Source organism: Somniosus microcephalus, chromosome 23, assembly GCF_052327205.1.
Source record: "Somniosus microcephalus isolate GS21.2 chromosome 23, FLI_Smic_1.0, whole genome shotgun sequence".
Lineage (NCBI taxonomy): Eukaryota > Metazoa > Chordata > Chondrichthyes > Squaliformes > Somniosidae > Somniosus > Somniosus microcephalus.
Window position 1 is genome coordinate 5,679,459 of NC_141009.1, and position 17,885 is coordinate 5,697,343.

The 17,885-nt window shown below is 46.1% G+C and overlaps 1 protein-coding gene across 1 annotated transcript in view; it reads right to left on the minus strand.

Moving 5' to 3' along the window:
- miga2 (mitoguardin 2) overlaps positions 1-17,885 on the minus strand; it is a 71,214-nt gene that overhangs the window by 17,219 nt on the left and 36,110 nt on the right. The window contains exons 10-16 of the mRNA XM_085965260.1: positions 10,945-11,060; positions 10,060-10,132; positions 8,170-8,256; positions 6,069-6,167; positions 4,166-4,300; positions 3,218-3,271; positions 2,914-3,030 (exon numbers count right to left, since the gene is read on the minus strand). Coding sequence (XP_085821386.1) covers positions 2,914-3,030; positions 3,218-3,271; positions 4,166-4,300; positions 6,069-6,167; positions 8,170-8,256; positions 10,060-10,132; positions 10,945-11,060 — 681 coding nt within the window. The remainder of the gene's footprint in view (positions 1-2,913; positions 3,031-3,217; positions 3,272-4,165; positions 4,301-6,068; positions 6,168-8,169; positions 8,257-10,059; positions 10,133-10,944; positions 11,061-17,885) is intronic.

Genomic DNA, 17,885 nt, shown 5'->3' on the forward strand with positions numbered 1-17,885 from the left:
AAGGATGTTTCTGATGGCCGGGGAGTCCAGAACCAGGGGTCATAGTTTAAGGATAAGGGGTAAGCCATTTAGGACTGAAATGAGGAGGAATTTCTTCACCCAGAGAGTGGTGAACCTGTGGAATTCTCTGCCACAGAGGGCGGTGGAGGCCAGTTCATTAAATATATTCAAGAAAGAGTTGGATATATTTCTTAAGGCTAAAGGGATCAAGGGATATGGGGAGAAGGCAGGGGCAGGGTACTGAATTTGGATGATCAGCCATGATCTCATTGAATGGCGGAGCAGGCTCGAGGGGCCGAATGGCCTACTCCTGCTCCTATCTTCTATGTTTCTATGGATGCATTGGTTGTCATTTTCCAAAATTCCATAGATTCTAGAACGGTTCCCGTGAATTGGAAGGTAGCAAATGTAACCCCACTATTTAAGAAAGGAGGGAGAGAGAAAACAGGGAACTACAGACCAGTTAGCCTGACATCTGTTGTAGGGAAAATGCTAGAATCTATTATTAAGGATGTGGTAACAGGGCACTTAGAAAATAATAATAGGATTGGGCCGAGTCAACACGGATTTATGAAAGGGAAATCGTGTTTGACAAATCTATTCGTTTTTTGAGGTTGTAACTAGCACAATAGATGAGGGGGAACCAGTGGATGTGGTGTATTTGGATTTTCGGAAGGCATTCAATAAGGTGTCACACAAGAGGTTATTAAACAAAATTAGGGCTCATGGGATTGGGGGTAATATACTAGCATGGATTGAGGATTGATTAACGGACAGAAAACAGAGAGTAGGAATAAACAGGTCATTTTCGGGTTGGCAGGCTGTAACTAGTGGGGTACCACAAGGATCAGTGCTTGGGCCTCAGCTATTCATAATCTACATCAATGATTTGGATGAGGGGACCAAATGTAATATATCCAAGTTTGCTGATGATACAAAGCTGGGTGGGAATGTAAGTTGTGAGGAGGATGCAAAGAGGATTCATGGGGATATAGACAGGCTAAGTGAGTGGGCAAGAACATGGCAAATGGAATATAATGTGGAGAAATGTGAAGTTATCCAGTTTGGTAGGAAAAATAGAAAAGCAGAGTAAATTTTTTTAAATGGTGAGAGATTGGGAAATGTTGGTGTTCAGAGGGACCTGGGGGTCCTTGTACACAAATCACTGAAAGTTAACATGCAGATACAGCAAACAATTAGGAAAGCAAATGGTATGTTGGCCTTTATTACAAGAGGATTTGAGTATAAGAGTAAAGACATCTTACTGCAATTATATAGGGCCCTGGTGAGACCACACCTGGAGCATTGTGTACAGTTTTGGTCTCCTTACCTAAGGAAGGATATACTTACCATAGAGGGAGTGCAACGAAGGTTCACCAGACTGGTTCCTGGGATGGGGGGATTGTCCTATGAGGAGAGATTGAATAGACTAGGCCTATAATCTAGAGTTTAGAAGAACGAGAGGTGATCTCATTGAAACATACAAAATTCTTACAGGGCTTGACAGGGTAGATGCAGGGAGGATGTTTCCCCTGGCTGGGGAGTCTAGAACCAGGGGTCACAGTCTCAGAATAAGGGATCGGCCTTTTATTACTGAGATGAGGAGAAATTTCTTCACTCAGATGATGGCGAATCTTTGGAATTCTCTGCCCCAGAGGGCTGTGGAGGCTCAGTTGTTGAGTATATTCAAGACAGAGATCGATAGATTTTTGGATATTAAGGGAATCAAAAGATATGGGGATGGTGCAGGCAAGTGGAGTTAAGGTAGATCAGCCATCATCTTACTGAATGGCGGAACAGGCTCGAGGGGCCGAATGGCCTACTCCTAATTCTTGTTCTTATGTTACCAGGTGCTTGCGGGAGGCAATACTGAGTGCTGTAATATTATCAGGTACTTGTGGGTGGCAATACTGAGTGCTGTAGTACTACCAGGTGCCTGTGGGTGGCAATACTGAGTGCTGTAGTATTACCAGGTGCCTGTGGGTGGCAATACTGAGTGCTGTAGTATTACCAGGTGCCTGTGGGAGGCGATATTGAGGGCAACTTTTCTCACAAAATGGGCAGCAGAGTTTATGTGATGCAGTGCGCAGATGCATTAGGTTACGTGACCTTCTGGATTCACGTCAAGTTTTCCACGGAACCCACTAGAATTTTCAAATACTAACTTTCAAAAGGGAATTGGATCTCTACTGAAAAGGAAGAAATTTAGGGCCATAGGGAAAGAGCAGGGAAGTGGGATTCATTGCTCTCTTTCAGAGAGCTGGGAAAGGCATGATGGGCCAAATGGCCTCCTTCTGTGCTGCATGATTCTATGAATTCTCAGTCCCAATCCAGATGATGCATTTACCCACACAACCGTCCAAGTAATTCAAAAGGTGCTGAGCTAAGTATTACTGGAAATACTGTAATTGATCCAGAAGAACTTCACTGGGTCTCTTAATTCAGCTCCTTTAGATGGTCAAGGCTCAGTAACCTTTCTAACCAGTTCAATGTCAATACATTAATACCAAGCACCTCCTAAACCTCCACCAAGTAGAAGGACAAGGGCAGCAGGCGCTTGGAAACACCAGTTCCCCTCCCAGTCTCACACCATCCTACTGAGACATATATCGCCATTCCTTCATCGTCGCTGGGTCAAAATCCTGGAACTCCCCTCCCTAACAGCACCGTGGGAACACCTTCGCCACACGGACTGCAGCGGTTTAAGGCAGCAGCTCACCACCACCTTCTCAAGGGGCAACTAGGGGTTGACAGTGACTTCTTTATCCCCAGAACAATTTTTTTTAAAGAATCAACAAAAAGAGAAAAATAAATCTTTATAATCAATATTGGACAAGAACCAGGGGTAAAGCCCCCTTGCCCTCACTCGTGATACAATGGGGGAGCGAAGAGGTTTAAAAAGGAGTGTCTCACCTTAAAGATAGTGCAAACTTCACAGAGGTGCTGCTTAGGTCCAAGAAAGCCCCAGGCAAGGACAGGACTGACGTGCTCCGAAATAGAGTAAAAATGGGAAATGAAGCCATCAGGGACCTACAGTCACAAGGAAACACAACATAACCGCCAAGCATTAAACCAAGCTCGGGAATATTATCCATTTCAAACTTTAGATCGAATTTTATTGTGTTCCAAACAAGCTGGCAATGTGTCCCACACATTGCGTGTGAAGGTCTTTATAATCACTGGTTCATCCACCACCCTCGCCCCCTTGTTTACTGACCTGCAATAGTCGCCTTTTCGCTTTCAACACCGACCAGCAAGCTGTGGCAAGGGCCTGGGGGGGGGGGGGGAAGTGGAGAAACAAGAGGAGTCAAAACACTGGGAGTTTTAAAAGAAGTATGTAAGAAAGACTAATGTATCCCCATTCAGACTTCACAAAGCAGAGGATACGTGATGGCTGCCGCTGAGTTACCTGTTCTGCTTATTACTAGCCATGGAAAGAGCAGGGGAGTGGGGCTAATTGGAGAGCTCTTTCAAAGAGCCGGCAGCCATGATGGGCCAAATGACCTCCTTCTGTGCTGTATAATTCTACGGTTCTAAAGTCGTGCAATGAGTCCCTCAATATGCAGAATCAATTAACTCAATAGAAATGCTTAGTTGTATACATCATAAAAAGTAAATAAAGTTCTTTTGACCTGTCAAAATGTCTTAAAAATCTTACACCTGCATGCACTTCCTGTCAACTTCTGCCATTATAAATTCCTGTGTCCATATTTAGTATTGAAACTTGCCATGTAAACATGTCATGCTGTAGATATGGCCTCCGGCCACTGGGGGCACTGCAACACACCACTGCCCCAGGGGGTTGGGGGTGTAATTACAGTGCCACAAGTTTACAGCGACAGCTTCCTTTATAAGTGTTGACATAGAAATTTATAACAGAAATATAAAAATAACGAATGAATGTCTCACTTCAAAATAGGGACCGAGTTATGTCTGTGCACTCTGGTTCAATTAATCCCAGTCCTCTAACCCCATTTCACCTGAAGACTACACTTGGTCACGCCAAAGCAAGAGCGAGAGCGTGAGGGACCGACCGACTGAGGCGTTCTCATGGGCAGTTAGACTAATGGGGTTGGTTTTAATTCATTTGTTTATAACACGTAGTTTTGTGAATCACCTCTCCTACGGTCACCTCAGCGCACCAACGCAGATCGGCGTGACTTACCGTCTCCTTAAAACTATCCGACAGCCAGCGGTTCCGTAAAACAGCGACCACAGACGAAGGCGGGCTTTCCAGGTCCTCAAAGGCATCCATCAGAATAAAATCCAACACGATATCGAAGAAGTTCATGCACACAACCTGTGGATACAAGGCTTCTCCCGTTAGTGAAAGAAAGGAAGAAGTTGCATTTATACAGCACCTTTCACGATCTCAGGACATCCCAAAGCACTTTACAGACAATTTTGAAGTGTAGTCACTGTTGTAATGTAAGAAACAAGTGAGCCAATATGCACACAGCAAGATCCCACAAAAAAGCAATGTGATAATAATTGTTATAAATCTCATCATCATGAAGAAACGACTCATGAAATAACACTGGACGGCCAGCTGGTGGCACTGTCCAAGGAGTATAAATGCTTGGGCATGGGCCCAGCTTTCCACGGACATTTTGTAAGACAGGAACTAGTGAAGTACAACTAGACCTCCATGTTCTGAAACACGTTGATTAAAGCCTTGCTTTATACTCGAACCAAGTGCGTAGTGAGCTTTATTACGTCAATAATGACCAGATAATCACCACCTTTTACTGTGATGTTGGTTGATGGATAAATATTAGCCAGGACACCGGGGAGAACTCCCCTTTTCTTCTTTAGAATAGTGCCGTGGGATCTTTTACATCTACCCGAGAGGGAAGACAGGGCCTCGGTTTAACGTCTCATCCGAAAGACAGCCCCTCCGACAGCGCAGCACTGACTCAGCACTGCACTGGGAGTGTCAGCCTAGATTTTGTGTTCAGGTCTCTGGAGTGGGGCTTGAACCCACGACCTTCTGACTCAGAGGTGAGAGAGTGTGCTACCCACTGAGCCAAGGCTGACACCAGAGATATGCAGCAAAATAATAAAAATGAGGTTTCCACAGAGTGGCGTGACCTGGATCCCCACATCCATGCTGGAGACCACCTCTGACGTCACTCCTTCAGCACCTCTTGCACCTGGTTTGAGAATGGGCTTTGAAGCAGGTCACCTGCTCCTTCAGTCAGGTATACAGTGTAGGGCGGGAGCAGAGTACCTTACATTAAAAAATAACTCGGAAGAGGTGAAGAGTAGCGAGGCATTAAACCCCCTGGCCTCACTCTCGGCACTCTCCTTTCATTTCTTTCTATTCAAAATCTTCTTCTGAAACAAAAATGTCAGCACAGAAAAGGTAAATCAGTCCAACTGGTCTATGCGCCACACCAGCCTCCTCCTACCCTACTTCATCTCACCCTATCAGCATATCCTTCTATTCCTTTCTCCCTCATGTGCTTATCTAGCTTCCCCTTAAATGCATCTCTGCTATTCGCTTCAACCACTCCCTGTGGTAGCAAGTTCCACATTCTCACCACTCTCTGGGTAAAGAAGTTTCTCCTGAATTCCCTATTGGATTTATTAGTGACTATCTTATATTGACGGCCCCTAATTCTGGTCTCCCCAGCAAGTGGAGACATCTCTACGTCTAGGTAGATTTTGGTAGTTAGAAGTAAACGTGGGCCCCACAATCCATACAGAAGATCATTGTGTGAAGTTTGGACCGAACATGCTGAAATACGTAACTTGGGTAAGTCGATAAAAACATGATTTCAGATGGCAAGGATTTCAAGTAGATCAGATCGGATTATTCTTTGTACCTGTGAATAAATATTTGACTATTCCTACAGCAACAGATACAAATGTGCTTAAATATTACATGGTTCCCACTTCAAAGTTCACCGCAGTACAGTTTGCCTCAGTGGAATACATTTATTTTGATGGGCATTAATGTGTTCTAAAATGAACAGCGCCAATAATTTAATAAAAATGTCAACAAAACAATGAAAATTCACTTCCGACCCTTCCCAAGCAGCTGCTTAAAAGATCTCTGGACCTACCCCTCGTCCGTCCAGCTCTCTCTCCGTCGTCTCCCAGGTTTCTTCTCTTGCTGCATAGTGCAGCATTTCTTTGTAGGTCTCATGGAATCGATTTACATTCTGTAAGAGGTGAAGAGAGAAGAGGAAAAGAAAATATGAGATTTTTCTTGCATTGTAGCAATGGGAAGATCAGATTTTGCCACTGTTCCTTCACCTCTTTCTTCAACCAGTCTAACTCTGCCACCATCACCGTTCGACCCAACATGGCAGGAAGTTGAGCAGCGAGTGCCTCCACGGATTTAGAGTACAGAGTCACTTGGTCATCAGACTGGGTTCTTCCGTCTTCGCAACGGGATGGATCCACCGGGAATGGAGGAATTAGCCGTCTCTGTGCTCGCCAACCTGCGATTTTCCATCCATTTCACTATAATGGCTGGAAATCACAGACTGGTGGGCACAAAAGTGGAAAATCCCAGCCCACAACATTATCATCTTCCAATTTCCTCACCTACCCTGCTGAAGGTGTTATGATGGGTTTTGATAAAGAAACTGTTTCCACTGGCATGAGGGTCGATGAGCAGAGGACACAGATTTAAGATAATTGGCAACAGAAACAGAGGGGAGAATTTTTTTTCAAAAGCAGCGAGTTGTTGTGATCTGGAATGCGCTGCCTTAAAAGGGCGGTGGAAGCAGATTCAATAGTAACTTTCAAAAGGGAAGTGGATAAATAACTGAAACGGAAACATTTGTTGAGCTCTGGGGAAAGATCAGGGGAGTGGGCGTAATTGGATAGCTTTTTCAAAGCACTGGCACAGGCACAATGGGCCGAATGGCCTCCTTCTGTGCTGTATGATTCTATCTCCCCTGCTGAAGATGTTGTTTCCCGCTGGATTACGGTTCCATAGATACCAGGTGCCTTAAAGTACCTCACCCAACTGGCCATTCTACACTTTAGAGCCTAGACACAGTGAGCCCAGGGCAGGGGGGGCGCATTCTGCCCATCCCTTACGCCCATACGCACTGCATTTTCCAACAATCAGTGGATAGTGGTCAGGTGCCCTGGCTGATTTTTCTCCTCCCTAGCCAAGAGAAACTGAAGCAGACAGTGGCATCCCGTTACAAGCTTTGGGTCTGCCTTAAATATTCTTTTAGATATTCTTTTGGACTGTTGTAAACGGTCTGAGCATCTTACGTTCAGGAGTGCGCCCACACAGCCCAATATCTTGCTATACAATAGTGTAACCCAGGGGTGTAACAATAGGAATCACCCCCCTTGTGATCTGATCTGGATATTGTGTCTTTCGCACGTGCCCTTACGTGCAGTTCTCCAATTGTTTTAAAGACAAACTGAGAAACACTTAATGAAATAAAGTGTTAACGCTGCTTAATTCCACAGACAACAAATGATGACACAGCAACAAATGAGAGTACGGTGGCAATGTTACTGGACTAGCAATCCAGAGGCCTGGACGAATGAACCGGAGACATGAGTTCAAATCCCACCATGGCAGCTGGGGAATTTAAATTCAGTTAATTAAATAAATCTGGAATAAAATAAAAGCTAGCATCAGTAATGGTGACCACAAAACTAGTGGATTGTCATAAAAACCCATCTGGTTCACTAATGTCCTTTAAGGAAGGAAATCTGTCCTATATGTGACTCCAGACCCACAGCTATGTGGTCGACTCTTAACTGCCCTCTGAAATGGCAGCTCACCCCACCAGCTTCTCAAGGGCAATTAGGGATGGGCAATAAATGCTGGCTTGTCAGCGACACTCACATCCCGTGAATGAATATAAAAATAAAACAATCAATGCAAGTTCCACCTCAACAGTTAAATGTTTTGGGGCCGATTTTCCAGCCATGCACATCAGGAAATCTTGAGCAGTGTGCTTGCATTTTCCCAATACCCACAGACTATCAGCCCCCTCCTCTGAAGGATGTAATGCAGCGACGCCCTCAGTACTGCACTGGAGTGTCAGCCGATATTATGTGCTCAAGTGGTGATATGATAATCTTATATTTGGTGTATACCCCTGCTCTCTACTTATAACCACACAGTTCTGAATTACAGTATGTTTGGGGTGGGGGGGGGGGGGGGGTGGGCAGTGAGTGTTTTACCTTTCCTGCAGTGGACATCAGTCCTGTGATCATCTGCTTCCCAACTTCACTGAAGTATAGCCTGTTTGCTTCATCCTGCAGCAGTGTCTGTGACAACAGTAAGCCTTTATTAGAAATGGAAACAACACACGGTCCCCACAGTGCATGAGGTCCGATCCCACCCCGCTAACACCACCATCTAACACACAGAGAAAGGAGCAGCTACAGACCGTGCCTGGAGCCCAGAGAGGAAAGCATCAGATATAAATAATTGCCTTACTAATTCATCTTTCTCCATCCCTCAACTAGTATGGGGAGGGAAATTTACTCTTTAATGAAAGCTACTTTCCTCCCTGGTCCTCCTCGTCTCCCTCATTACAATGGAGCGTGTTCATGTCTTTAGATTTCTTGCCTCCTCACCTGAAGCCACTGACTGACGGTGGGGTGTAGTTCCACCGGTACCAGAAGCCCTTTGAGTGGCAATAGGCTAGTCCACCACAGAAGGCATCACAGCCAAATCCAACTCCCGCCTGCCCCCATCCCACCCACCCAACCTCACTTGAAAACTGCAGACATTTAAAAGAGGTCACTGGATAGTAATTGGGAGGAGGATCGTCGGCTTATCATCTCCCCAGCTCTTTGTAGCACAGATTATGTAGTAACCAATGTTCCCGCTAATTTTTTTTTCCCCCGTGCACAGTCCCTTTAAATTTTCCAGCGGCAACAGCTGGAGAGCGGCCTGCGCGGGAACTCCCGATCGATGTGCGGCCGCACACCTCAGTGGGAACGTTGATAGTAACACGGTAATGTTTTGGGCAACAGTAGACCATTGATCCATCAGGCCATACTGTGACTCTAGAACTAATAGACCTGTGTCCTTCCACCCCCAAACAGGAATTCACCCATTCCTTTTTTAACTCAGCCATGGCCCTCTATTCCATCATCGCTGCTGATAATATACTCCACACATCTACCAACCATTTGCAAAAAAAAGTTAGCTGAATTTCCTGTTTTCTTTCCACTTCCTTATCTTTAAGCCCTGTCCCTAGTTCTTGTATCCTGTGTTGGACTGAAATTTCTTTATAATACTTCCCCCACTGTCCCTAATCAGAAATAAATGGGAATTGGAATTCCCATTCCCCTGTAACCAGCCAGGTGGAGACAAGCATGCCGACCGCGACGCTTCCCTCAATTATTTTACACAGAGTTTATAGCACAGAAACAGGCCATTCGGCACAACTGGTCTATGCTGGTGTTTATGCTCCACACGAGCCTCCTCCCACCCTCTTCATCTCACCCCATCAGCATAACCCATTCCTTTCTCCCTCATGTGCTTATCTAGCTTCCCCTTAAATACATCTATGCTACATTCGCCTCAACCACTTCCTGTGGTAGCGAGTTCCATATTCTCACCACTCTGGGTAAAGAAGTTTCTCCTGAATTCCCTATTGGATTTATTAGTGACTGTCTATATTTATGGCCCCTAGTTTTGGATTCCCGCACAAGTGAAAACATTTTCTCTACGTCTACCCTATTGAAACCCTTCATAATATTAAAACCTCTATTAGGTCACCTCTCGGCCTTCTCTTTTCTGTCTTGCAGCAAAAGAAAGCAGGTACTTGGCCCCTTGCCCCAGAGAAGCGAGCCCAGGAACAGGATCAGGAATGTGCAGCATGGAGGGAAACAAAAAATTCACAGAACAAGCCCCCCCACCGCCCCCCCCCCCCCCCCCAACCGCCCCCCCCCCCCCCCAACCAGTCTACTCCTTCACAGTCACCGTGAGAATAGAGATAAACGCATTTTACACACAGTTATGTAGTGGGAAACTCCCCCTAGCACATGCTCAACACTCACAAATCACTACAGCACTTGTCTCCTTCACCCATTGAGCAGCCTCATCAACAGGTTTACCTCGAATGCCTGACGCACACAGTGTAGTTTCGCCAAGAAGTCCTCATCGTTATAGCATTCCAGGAGCTCAGTTCTGAAACACGCAAGATGGCCATCAACTTTACTGTCAGCGACTAGAAAAAAAGATGAATCTTGCACAGATCGACGGACGGTTCCATCTCCGGGCTGTGCTCGCAGCTGGGAGAGCCCTTTGGGTCCAACAACTCGCCTCAGTTAACAACAAATTGCATTTATACAGGTCCTTTAACGTAGTAAAACATCCCAAGGCGCTTCACAGGAATGCAAATCAGACAAAATTTGACAAAGCCACATAAGGAGATATTAGGACAGGAAGATGTAGGCTTTAAGGGGAGTCTTGAGAGGTAGAGAGACGGAGAGATTTAGGGAGGGAATTCCAGAGTTTGGGACTTAGGTAGCTGAAGGTACAGCCACCAATGGTGGGGCGAAGGAAATCGGTATGCACAAGAGGCCAGAATTGAAGGAACGCAGAGTTCTCGGAGGGGTGTAGGGCTGGAGGAGATTGTAGAGATAGGGAGGGGCTGAGGCCACAAAGGGATATGAAAACAAGGAGAATCCCGAGCTCGGAGAAAATCAGCCAGGATTCCCGTTCACAATAACTACCTAGTGACTCCTCTTGGAAAAATGTGTGGGCGTGGACAGGATGGAGCTTGGCTCCTGTATCGCACGCACCCCCCCGCCCCCAATAGTCGAATAGCCTGCCGGCATTCACTGTCTAACTCACACTATCACAGGGCACCGGAGGGCTGTCGACATCACCCCTAGAGCTGTACCCCTGCTGGAGGATCCACTCAGAGCAGCAGCAGGAGGAGGAGGAGGAAGAGGCAAGGAGACTGAAGACGGACAACAAAGGAGTTGGCCACGCACCTGAATGATCGGCAGGAGACCTGGTCATCTCGAACGATCCTCATAGCTTCTTCGTATAAAGCGGACGGTCTGGACGGGTGAAATCTCTCCCCGTCGAATGATAAGGAATCGAATCGCTGCAGATAAAAAAGCCTGAGATATTTAAATCTCTTTCACACGGGACATATGGTGGCTTAAAGGTTGCAATAGGACACAAGTCCCGAGTCAACATTCCTCTTCCTCGGCATGTCCTTCTATGTCCACTGCTGACCAGTGGAATCGACAGCATTGTAACTTGAATCTAACCTGGAAGCTTCTGGCAGACCGAACATGCAAGAGGGGGCACTGGCTGTTCTCGCACTCTGCTTACAGCGGCAGGATCTATTTTAGGCAGGTTTTTTTTCCTCGTTGGAAGTCCCTTGTAAAGTCCCCCAATGGCCTATTGGGTAACCGTCGAATTCAGCCATACAGACGAGAATGTCCCAAGTTCAATCCTTGGTCAGTGGCAACTGGAATACTACAATTCTCTCCCAACTCGACTATTCCACCGGATGCCTGGCCGGCCTCCCGCCTTGCACTCTCTGTAAGCAGGAGCTCACCAAAACTCTGCTGACCCGTATTCTAACTCGCACCAAGTCCCGTTCGCCCATCGCCACCAGTGCTTGCTGACCTACACTGGCTCCCGGTCTGCCAACGGCCGAATTTTAAAATTCTCATCTTTGTTTTCAAACCCCTCCCTACCTCTGTAACCTCCTCCAGTCCCACAACCCTCCGAGATCAATGAATCATAGAAATTTACAGCACAGTGAGTTCCAGACCCCCATCACCCTCTCGGTGAAGAAATTTCCCCTCAAATCCCTTCTAAACCTCCTACCAATTAGATTTAAATCTATGCCCTCCTCCAATTCTGACCGATTGAAAATCGGAGATGCGCATCGCTCCATCATTGGCGGCCGTGCCTTCAGCTGCCTCAACTCTAAGCTCTGGAATTCCCGCCCTAAACCTCTCCGCCTCCCTCTCCTCCTTTTAGACGCTCCTTAAAACCGACCTCTTTGATCTCTTTGTCCTAATATCTCATGTGGCTCGGTGTCAACTTTTGTTTGATAATAGCTCTTAGTAAAATGTCCCAAGGCGCTTCACATGTTAAAGGTGCTATATAAATACACGTTGTTGCTGTTTGCGCCAGGGTTCCAGCTGCTGATCGCCATCAGTAAAAGCTGAAATTGGATATAGGAACAGGAGCAGGCCATTAAAGCCCCTTGAGCCAGTTCCGCCATTCAATTCGATGATGGCTGATCTGTATCTCAACTCCATTTACCCTCCTAGATTCCGTAACCCTCAATACCCTTACCTACCAAAAATCTATCAATCTTAATTTTGAAATTTTCAATTGACCTCCAGCATCTACAGCTTATTGGGGGGGGGGGGGGGGGGGTGGAGTTCCAGATTTCCACTAACCTTTGTGTGAAGAAGTGCTTCCTGGCATCACCCCGGAATGGCCTGGCTCTAATGTTAAGGTTATGCCCTCTTGTTCTGGACTCCCCTCACCAGAGGAAATAATTTCTCTCTATCGAACCCTTCAATCATCTAAAACACTTCAATTAGATCACCCCATAATCCTCTATACTCAAGCGAGTACAAGCCACGTCTATGCAACCTGTCCTCATAATTTAACCCTCTTAACCCCTTTTAGACATGTGGATATCGGGCTCAGGATCAGCTGCAATGCTCTCCCGCAGTTGAACAGAGAACCAACACGAAGTGCCCAGGTTCAAACATGGGGACTGGCCATTTGGGCTACATACCTGAAGTGTAGCACAAGAGAGAAGGCAAGAGAAATTGGGGCATGGGGGCACCTCCGACAGTGCAGCACTCTCTCAGTACTGCACTGGAGTGTCAGCCTAGATTTTCTGTGCTCAAGTCTCTGGAGTGGGACTTGAACCCACAAACTTCTGACTCAGAGTGCTACCCACTGAGCCACGACTGGTACTATGATAGTATAAACATAGCCTAAAAGGCCAAAGTGGAGTTCAATGATGTGACCGATCACTTGTACCACTTGCTGAAAACAAAACCATTAAAGTAAAAGGGCGGTACCCATTCATGTTACCAGTTTCAGTGCGGAAACAGCTGCTGATGTACAAAGAGATCTGGGTGTCCTTGTACACCAGTCACTGAAAGCAAACATGCAGGTGCAGCAAGCAGTTAGGAAGGCAAATGGTATGTTGGCCTTCATTGCAAGAGGATTTGAGTACAGTAGCAAGGATGTCTTACTACAGTTATACAGGGCCTTGGTGAGACCACACCTGGAGTACTGTGTGTAGTTTTGGTCTCCTTACCTAAGAAATGATGTACTTGCCATAGAGGGAGTGCAGCGGAGGTTCACCAGACTGATTCCTGGGATGGCAGGACTGTCGTATGAGGAGAGATTGGGTCGACTAGGCCTGTATTCACTAGAGTTTAGAAGAATGAGAGGGGATCTCATTGAAACGTATAAAATCCTGACAGGGCTAGACAGGCTGGATGCAGGGGGGATGTTTCCTCTGGCTGGGGGGTCTAGAACGAGGGGTCACAGTCTCAGGATACAGGGTAGGACATTTAGGACTGAGATGAGCAGAAATGTTTTCACTCAGAGGGTGGTGAACCTGTGGAATTCTCCACCACAGAAGGCTGTGGAGGCCAAGTCACCGAATATATTTAAGAAGGAGATAGATAGATTTCTAGACACAAAAGGCATCAAGGGGTATGGGGAGAGAGAGCGGGAATATGGTATTGAGATAGAGGATCAGCCATGATCATATCGAATGGCCTACTCCTGCTCCTATTTTTCTATGTTTCTATGAACAGACTGCAAACAGAACAGGCAACAATTTAGGCAACCTTCTTCTAATTATAGCAGAAATTTATTCCCATAAATCATGCTGCATTTGCTAGTCCTTCCTAGCTAAATTCAGACCTGAGGAGCGCAGTAATGATGAGGTTGCTGCAAGTTATCCAACCACCACCTAATCCGGACAAAGCGCAACTGGCTTCCATTCAAAGTCTCGTTACAGTGTGATCGACACTCCAGCTGAAGAGCTGCTCCCACACAAACCAACGCAACAAATAAATCAGATTCTCAATCTGCAGTGTCAAAAGATAAAGAACTTACATAGTACTTACAGCACGGAAACAAGCCATTCGGCCCAACTGGCCTATGCTGGCGTTTATGCTCCACGAGCCTCCTTCCACCCCTCTACATCTCACCCCAGCAGCGTAATCTTCTATTCCCATCTCACCCCAGCAGCGTAATCTTCTATTCCCATCTCACCCCAGCAGCGTAATCTTCTATTCCCATCTCACCCCAGCAGCGTAATCTTCTATTCCCATCTCACCCCAGCAGCGTAATCTTCTATTCCCATCTCACCCCAGCAGCGTAATCTTCTATTCCTATCTCACCCCAGCAGCGTAATCTTCTATTCCTATCTCACCCCAGCAGCGTAATCTTCTATTCCTATCTCACCCCAGCAGCGTAATCTTCTATTCCTTTCCCCCTCATGTGTTTATCCAGCTTCGCCTTAAATGTTATTCGCCTCAACTACTCCCTGTGGTAATGAGTTCCACATTCTAACCACTCTCTGGGTGAAGAAGTTTCTCCTGAATTCCTTATTAGATTTATTAACATAAAACAAAGAATTTATAAATAATCCTTTGCATCCTCAGAATGTTCCAAGCTGCTTCTGTTTTTATGTAGGCAAATGTGGCAGACAATTTGTACATAGCAAGGCCACACAAGCAGCAACTTGCATTTACATAGCGCCTTCCACAACCTCGGAACGTCTCAAAGCACATTACAGCCAATGAAGTACTTTTTAAGTGTTGTCACTGTTGTAATGTCGGAAACATGGCAAGTAAATTTGCGCACAGCAAGGTCCCACAAACAGCAAGGAGATAAATGACCAGGTAATCTGGTTTTTAGTGCAGTTGGCCAGGACACCAGGGGGAACTCCCCTGCTCTTCTTCGCAGAGTGTTCTGGGATCTTTCACATCCACCAGAGAGGGCAGACCGTGCTTCAGTTTAAAGTCTCATCCGAAAGACGGACTGTTGCGCACATCTATAGCCCTGCAAAATGATATGAAAAGCTCGTGGCGGCTTGGCTTTCAATTCAGTCAATGATATCCCTCTGGACAGGGTGGCTGAAATGGTCCCAAACACACCGTACAAATTTCTCAAATTGGTGTGAGAACATAGAAACATAGGAGCAGGAATCGGCCATTCGGCCCTTCGAGCCTGCTCCGCCATTCAATATGATCGTGGCTGATCCTCTATCTCAATACCATATTCCCACTCTCTCCCCATACCCCTTGATGCCTTTGGTGTCTAGAAATTTATCTATCTCCTTTTTAAATATAGGAAGAGGAAGGCAACGCAGGATTAGATTTTCTGACTGATCCCGATTATTCTATGCATCATCAAACCTTGCAATTTCACAAAGCCATGATAGATTCCATCTCCCATCAATCTTCCAAAGTGCCAAGCACATTGGCCGGGCAATGGTTGTTAGGCACTGGGTGGCCAGAAAACAGTCAATCACATCCAGCAGACTTGTCCACTGCTGCAAGCTATGATGGAGTCGAAATAGCTGACACAGGAACTGCTGAGACACTGCTTTTTCAAGAAGGGAAAAGGGAAATAGTAATTGCGTCAAACATTAAACCTGGTGAAACTGTTCAGTTAGCCGCAGGCAGTGGCGTTGCGGAAGAAGCTTTATGGAGGGAAAACGAAGACATGCCATGACCTTGGTGTTATTTCAGAAAGGAACGTTTGGCTGGTATTCTGTTAAACTAGATTCCACCAAACAATTAGTAGCTCATAAAAGCTCTTTGGGGAGATTCCCGAGCCTATGTAAAATTCTCGAGCATAGCAGCCATGTCTGGTGATCTGCAAGGAAAACAAGCTTCAGCTTCTGCCAACAACACTCCTCACATTCCTTTACCTGAATGTGACCAAACTCTGAAGTAGAGATGGTTAAGGAGAGATTTGATAGAGGTGTTCAAAATTATGAAGGGTTTTGATAAGAGTAAATAAGGAGAAACTGTTTCCACTGGTGGGAGGGTCGGTAACGAGAGGACACAGATTTAAGATAATTGGCAAAAGAAACTGGGGGGGGGGGGGGAGAATTTTTTTTTTTTTTTTTTTTTTTTTTTTAAACACAGCGAGTTGTTATGATTGGCGAGTGGATGAAACAGACCATATCATGTGTTGCTGAAAAAGCCTTTGAAGATAGCAACAGAGCAACGATGTTGAAAGCCTTGCAGACCTGAATGACCCTCCAGAGAATCTTCGATAGATTCAGCAACCAAAGTCATTGGGCCGGAAATTCGGGTCACCACGGGTGAGTACGCGCTGGGTACTCACGCGTAGGGCCAACAAAAGTGCCGGTTTCGTGCATGCACGGGAAACTGGAACTTCCATTCCCTTGAAAGGGGTTCACAGGTCGAACGCGTGCGCCGGAGAGGCAGCGCGTACGCCTGGAACTTCCGGGTTTTTTTTTTCCCCCCAGGTTTCTCCGGGAGGGTAAGTCTCCAGCAGCTACGCTTTTAAAAAGCAGTCGCAAGGTCTGCTTTTAATAAGGTAAGTGGTGAATTAAGTAAAATTAAAACATTTTTTCCACAGGTTTATTACTTTTAAATACTTTAAAGAAAGATAAGTTTATTTTTAGCCCGGTTAAAAACTGTAATTAAATTTTTCAAAAATTTAAATTATTGTTTAAAATAGTTATTGTGTGTAATTTATAGTTATTTTAAAAATGTGATGTTTTTTTTAAAAAATTTATTTGAAGTTTTGGGGCCGATTTCTATTCATAGATTTGAGAGGTCTTCCTGTCAAATCTATGAATAGGGATTCCCTGCTCCGATTGGCTCCCCATGGCCCACGTGATCCCAGGGAACGCTTCGAACTAACTGCGCCCCTGGGATACGTGAGCACTGCGCGCCGGCAGCTGGAGCAGGCCCAGGATCGGAATCCCACGCGGGCCCACAGCTCAACGGCCGGCGCACTAGCTAAGTGCAGGTCGGGGGCTTGCACCCGCGGGAAGCCTCCGACCCGAATTTCTGGCCCATTATCGGTGCTTCTGCAAGTGAAACCTTCGACACCGAACTGCAAAAGATTGGACTGAATACAATAGAAGCTGAATCCCTTTTTATTAAAACAATTAAAACTTTCATATTTATACAGCACCTTTAATATTGTAAAACATCCCCCCAAGGCACTTCACAGGAGCGTAAATCAGACAAACTGTGACACACAGCCACATAAAGAGGTATTTGGACAGGTGACCAAAAGTTCGGTCAAAGAGATAGGTTATAAGGAACATCTTAAAGGAGGAGAGAGAGGTGGAGAGGTTTAGGGATGGAATTCCAGAGGTTAGGGCTGAAACAGCTGAAGGCACGGCCGCCAATGGTGGGGTGAAGGGAGTGGGGTGTAGACAAGAGGCCAGAATTGGAGGAATGCAGCGATCTCAGAGGGTTCTACAGCTGCAGGACCTGAGAGCGCTAGGGAGAGGGGCGAGGCCATGAAGGGATTTGAACAGGAGGGTGAGAATTTTAAAATCGAGGCGTTGCCAGACCAGAGGTCAGCGAGCACAGAGGTGATGGGTGAACAGGACTTGGTGCAAGTTAGGACACGGGCAGCAGAGTTTTGAACGAGCTGAAGGTTACGAAGGGTGGAAGATGGGAGGCCGGCTGAGATCCTTGCTGAGATTCAAAAACCAGTTTACATTTCTATAATTTCTGGACAGCATACTTCAAAAAAATGAAGTGTCGGGACTACCCTGCTGGCTCAGTGGGTACAGACACCGACTGGTATAGCATCGCCCCTTACATACCAGGACCTCAGCCATTGCAGCAGTTTGGGTGCTACAATTAGCATCAACATCCCTGAGCTAAGGAGGGACTCCTAATCCTGACCACTGCGCAGAAGA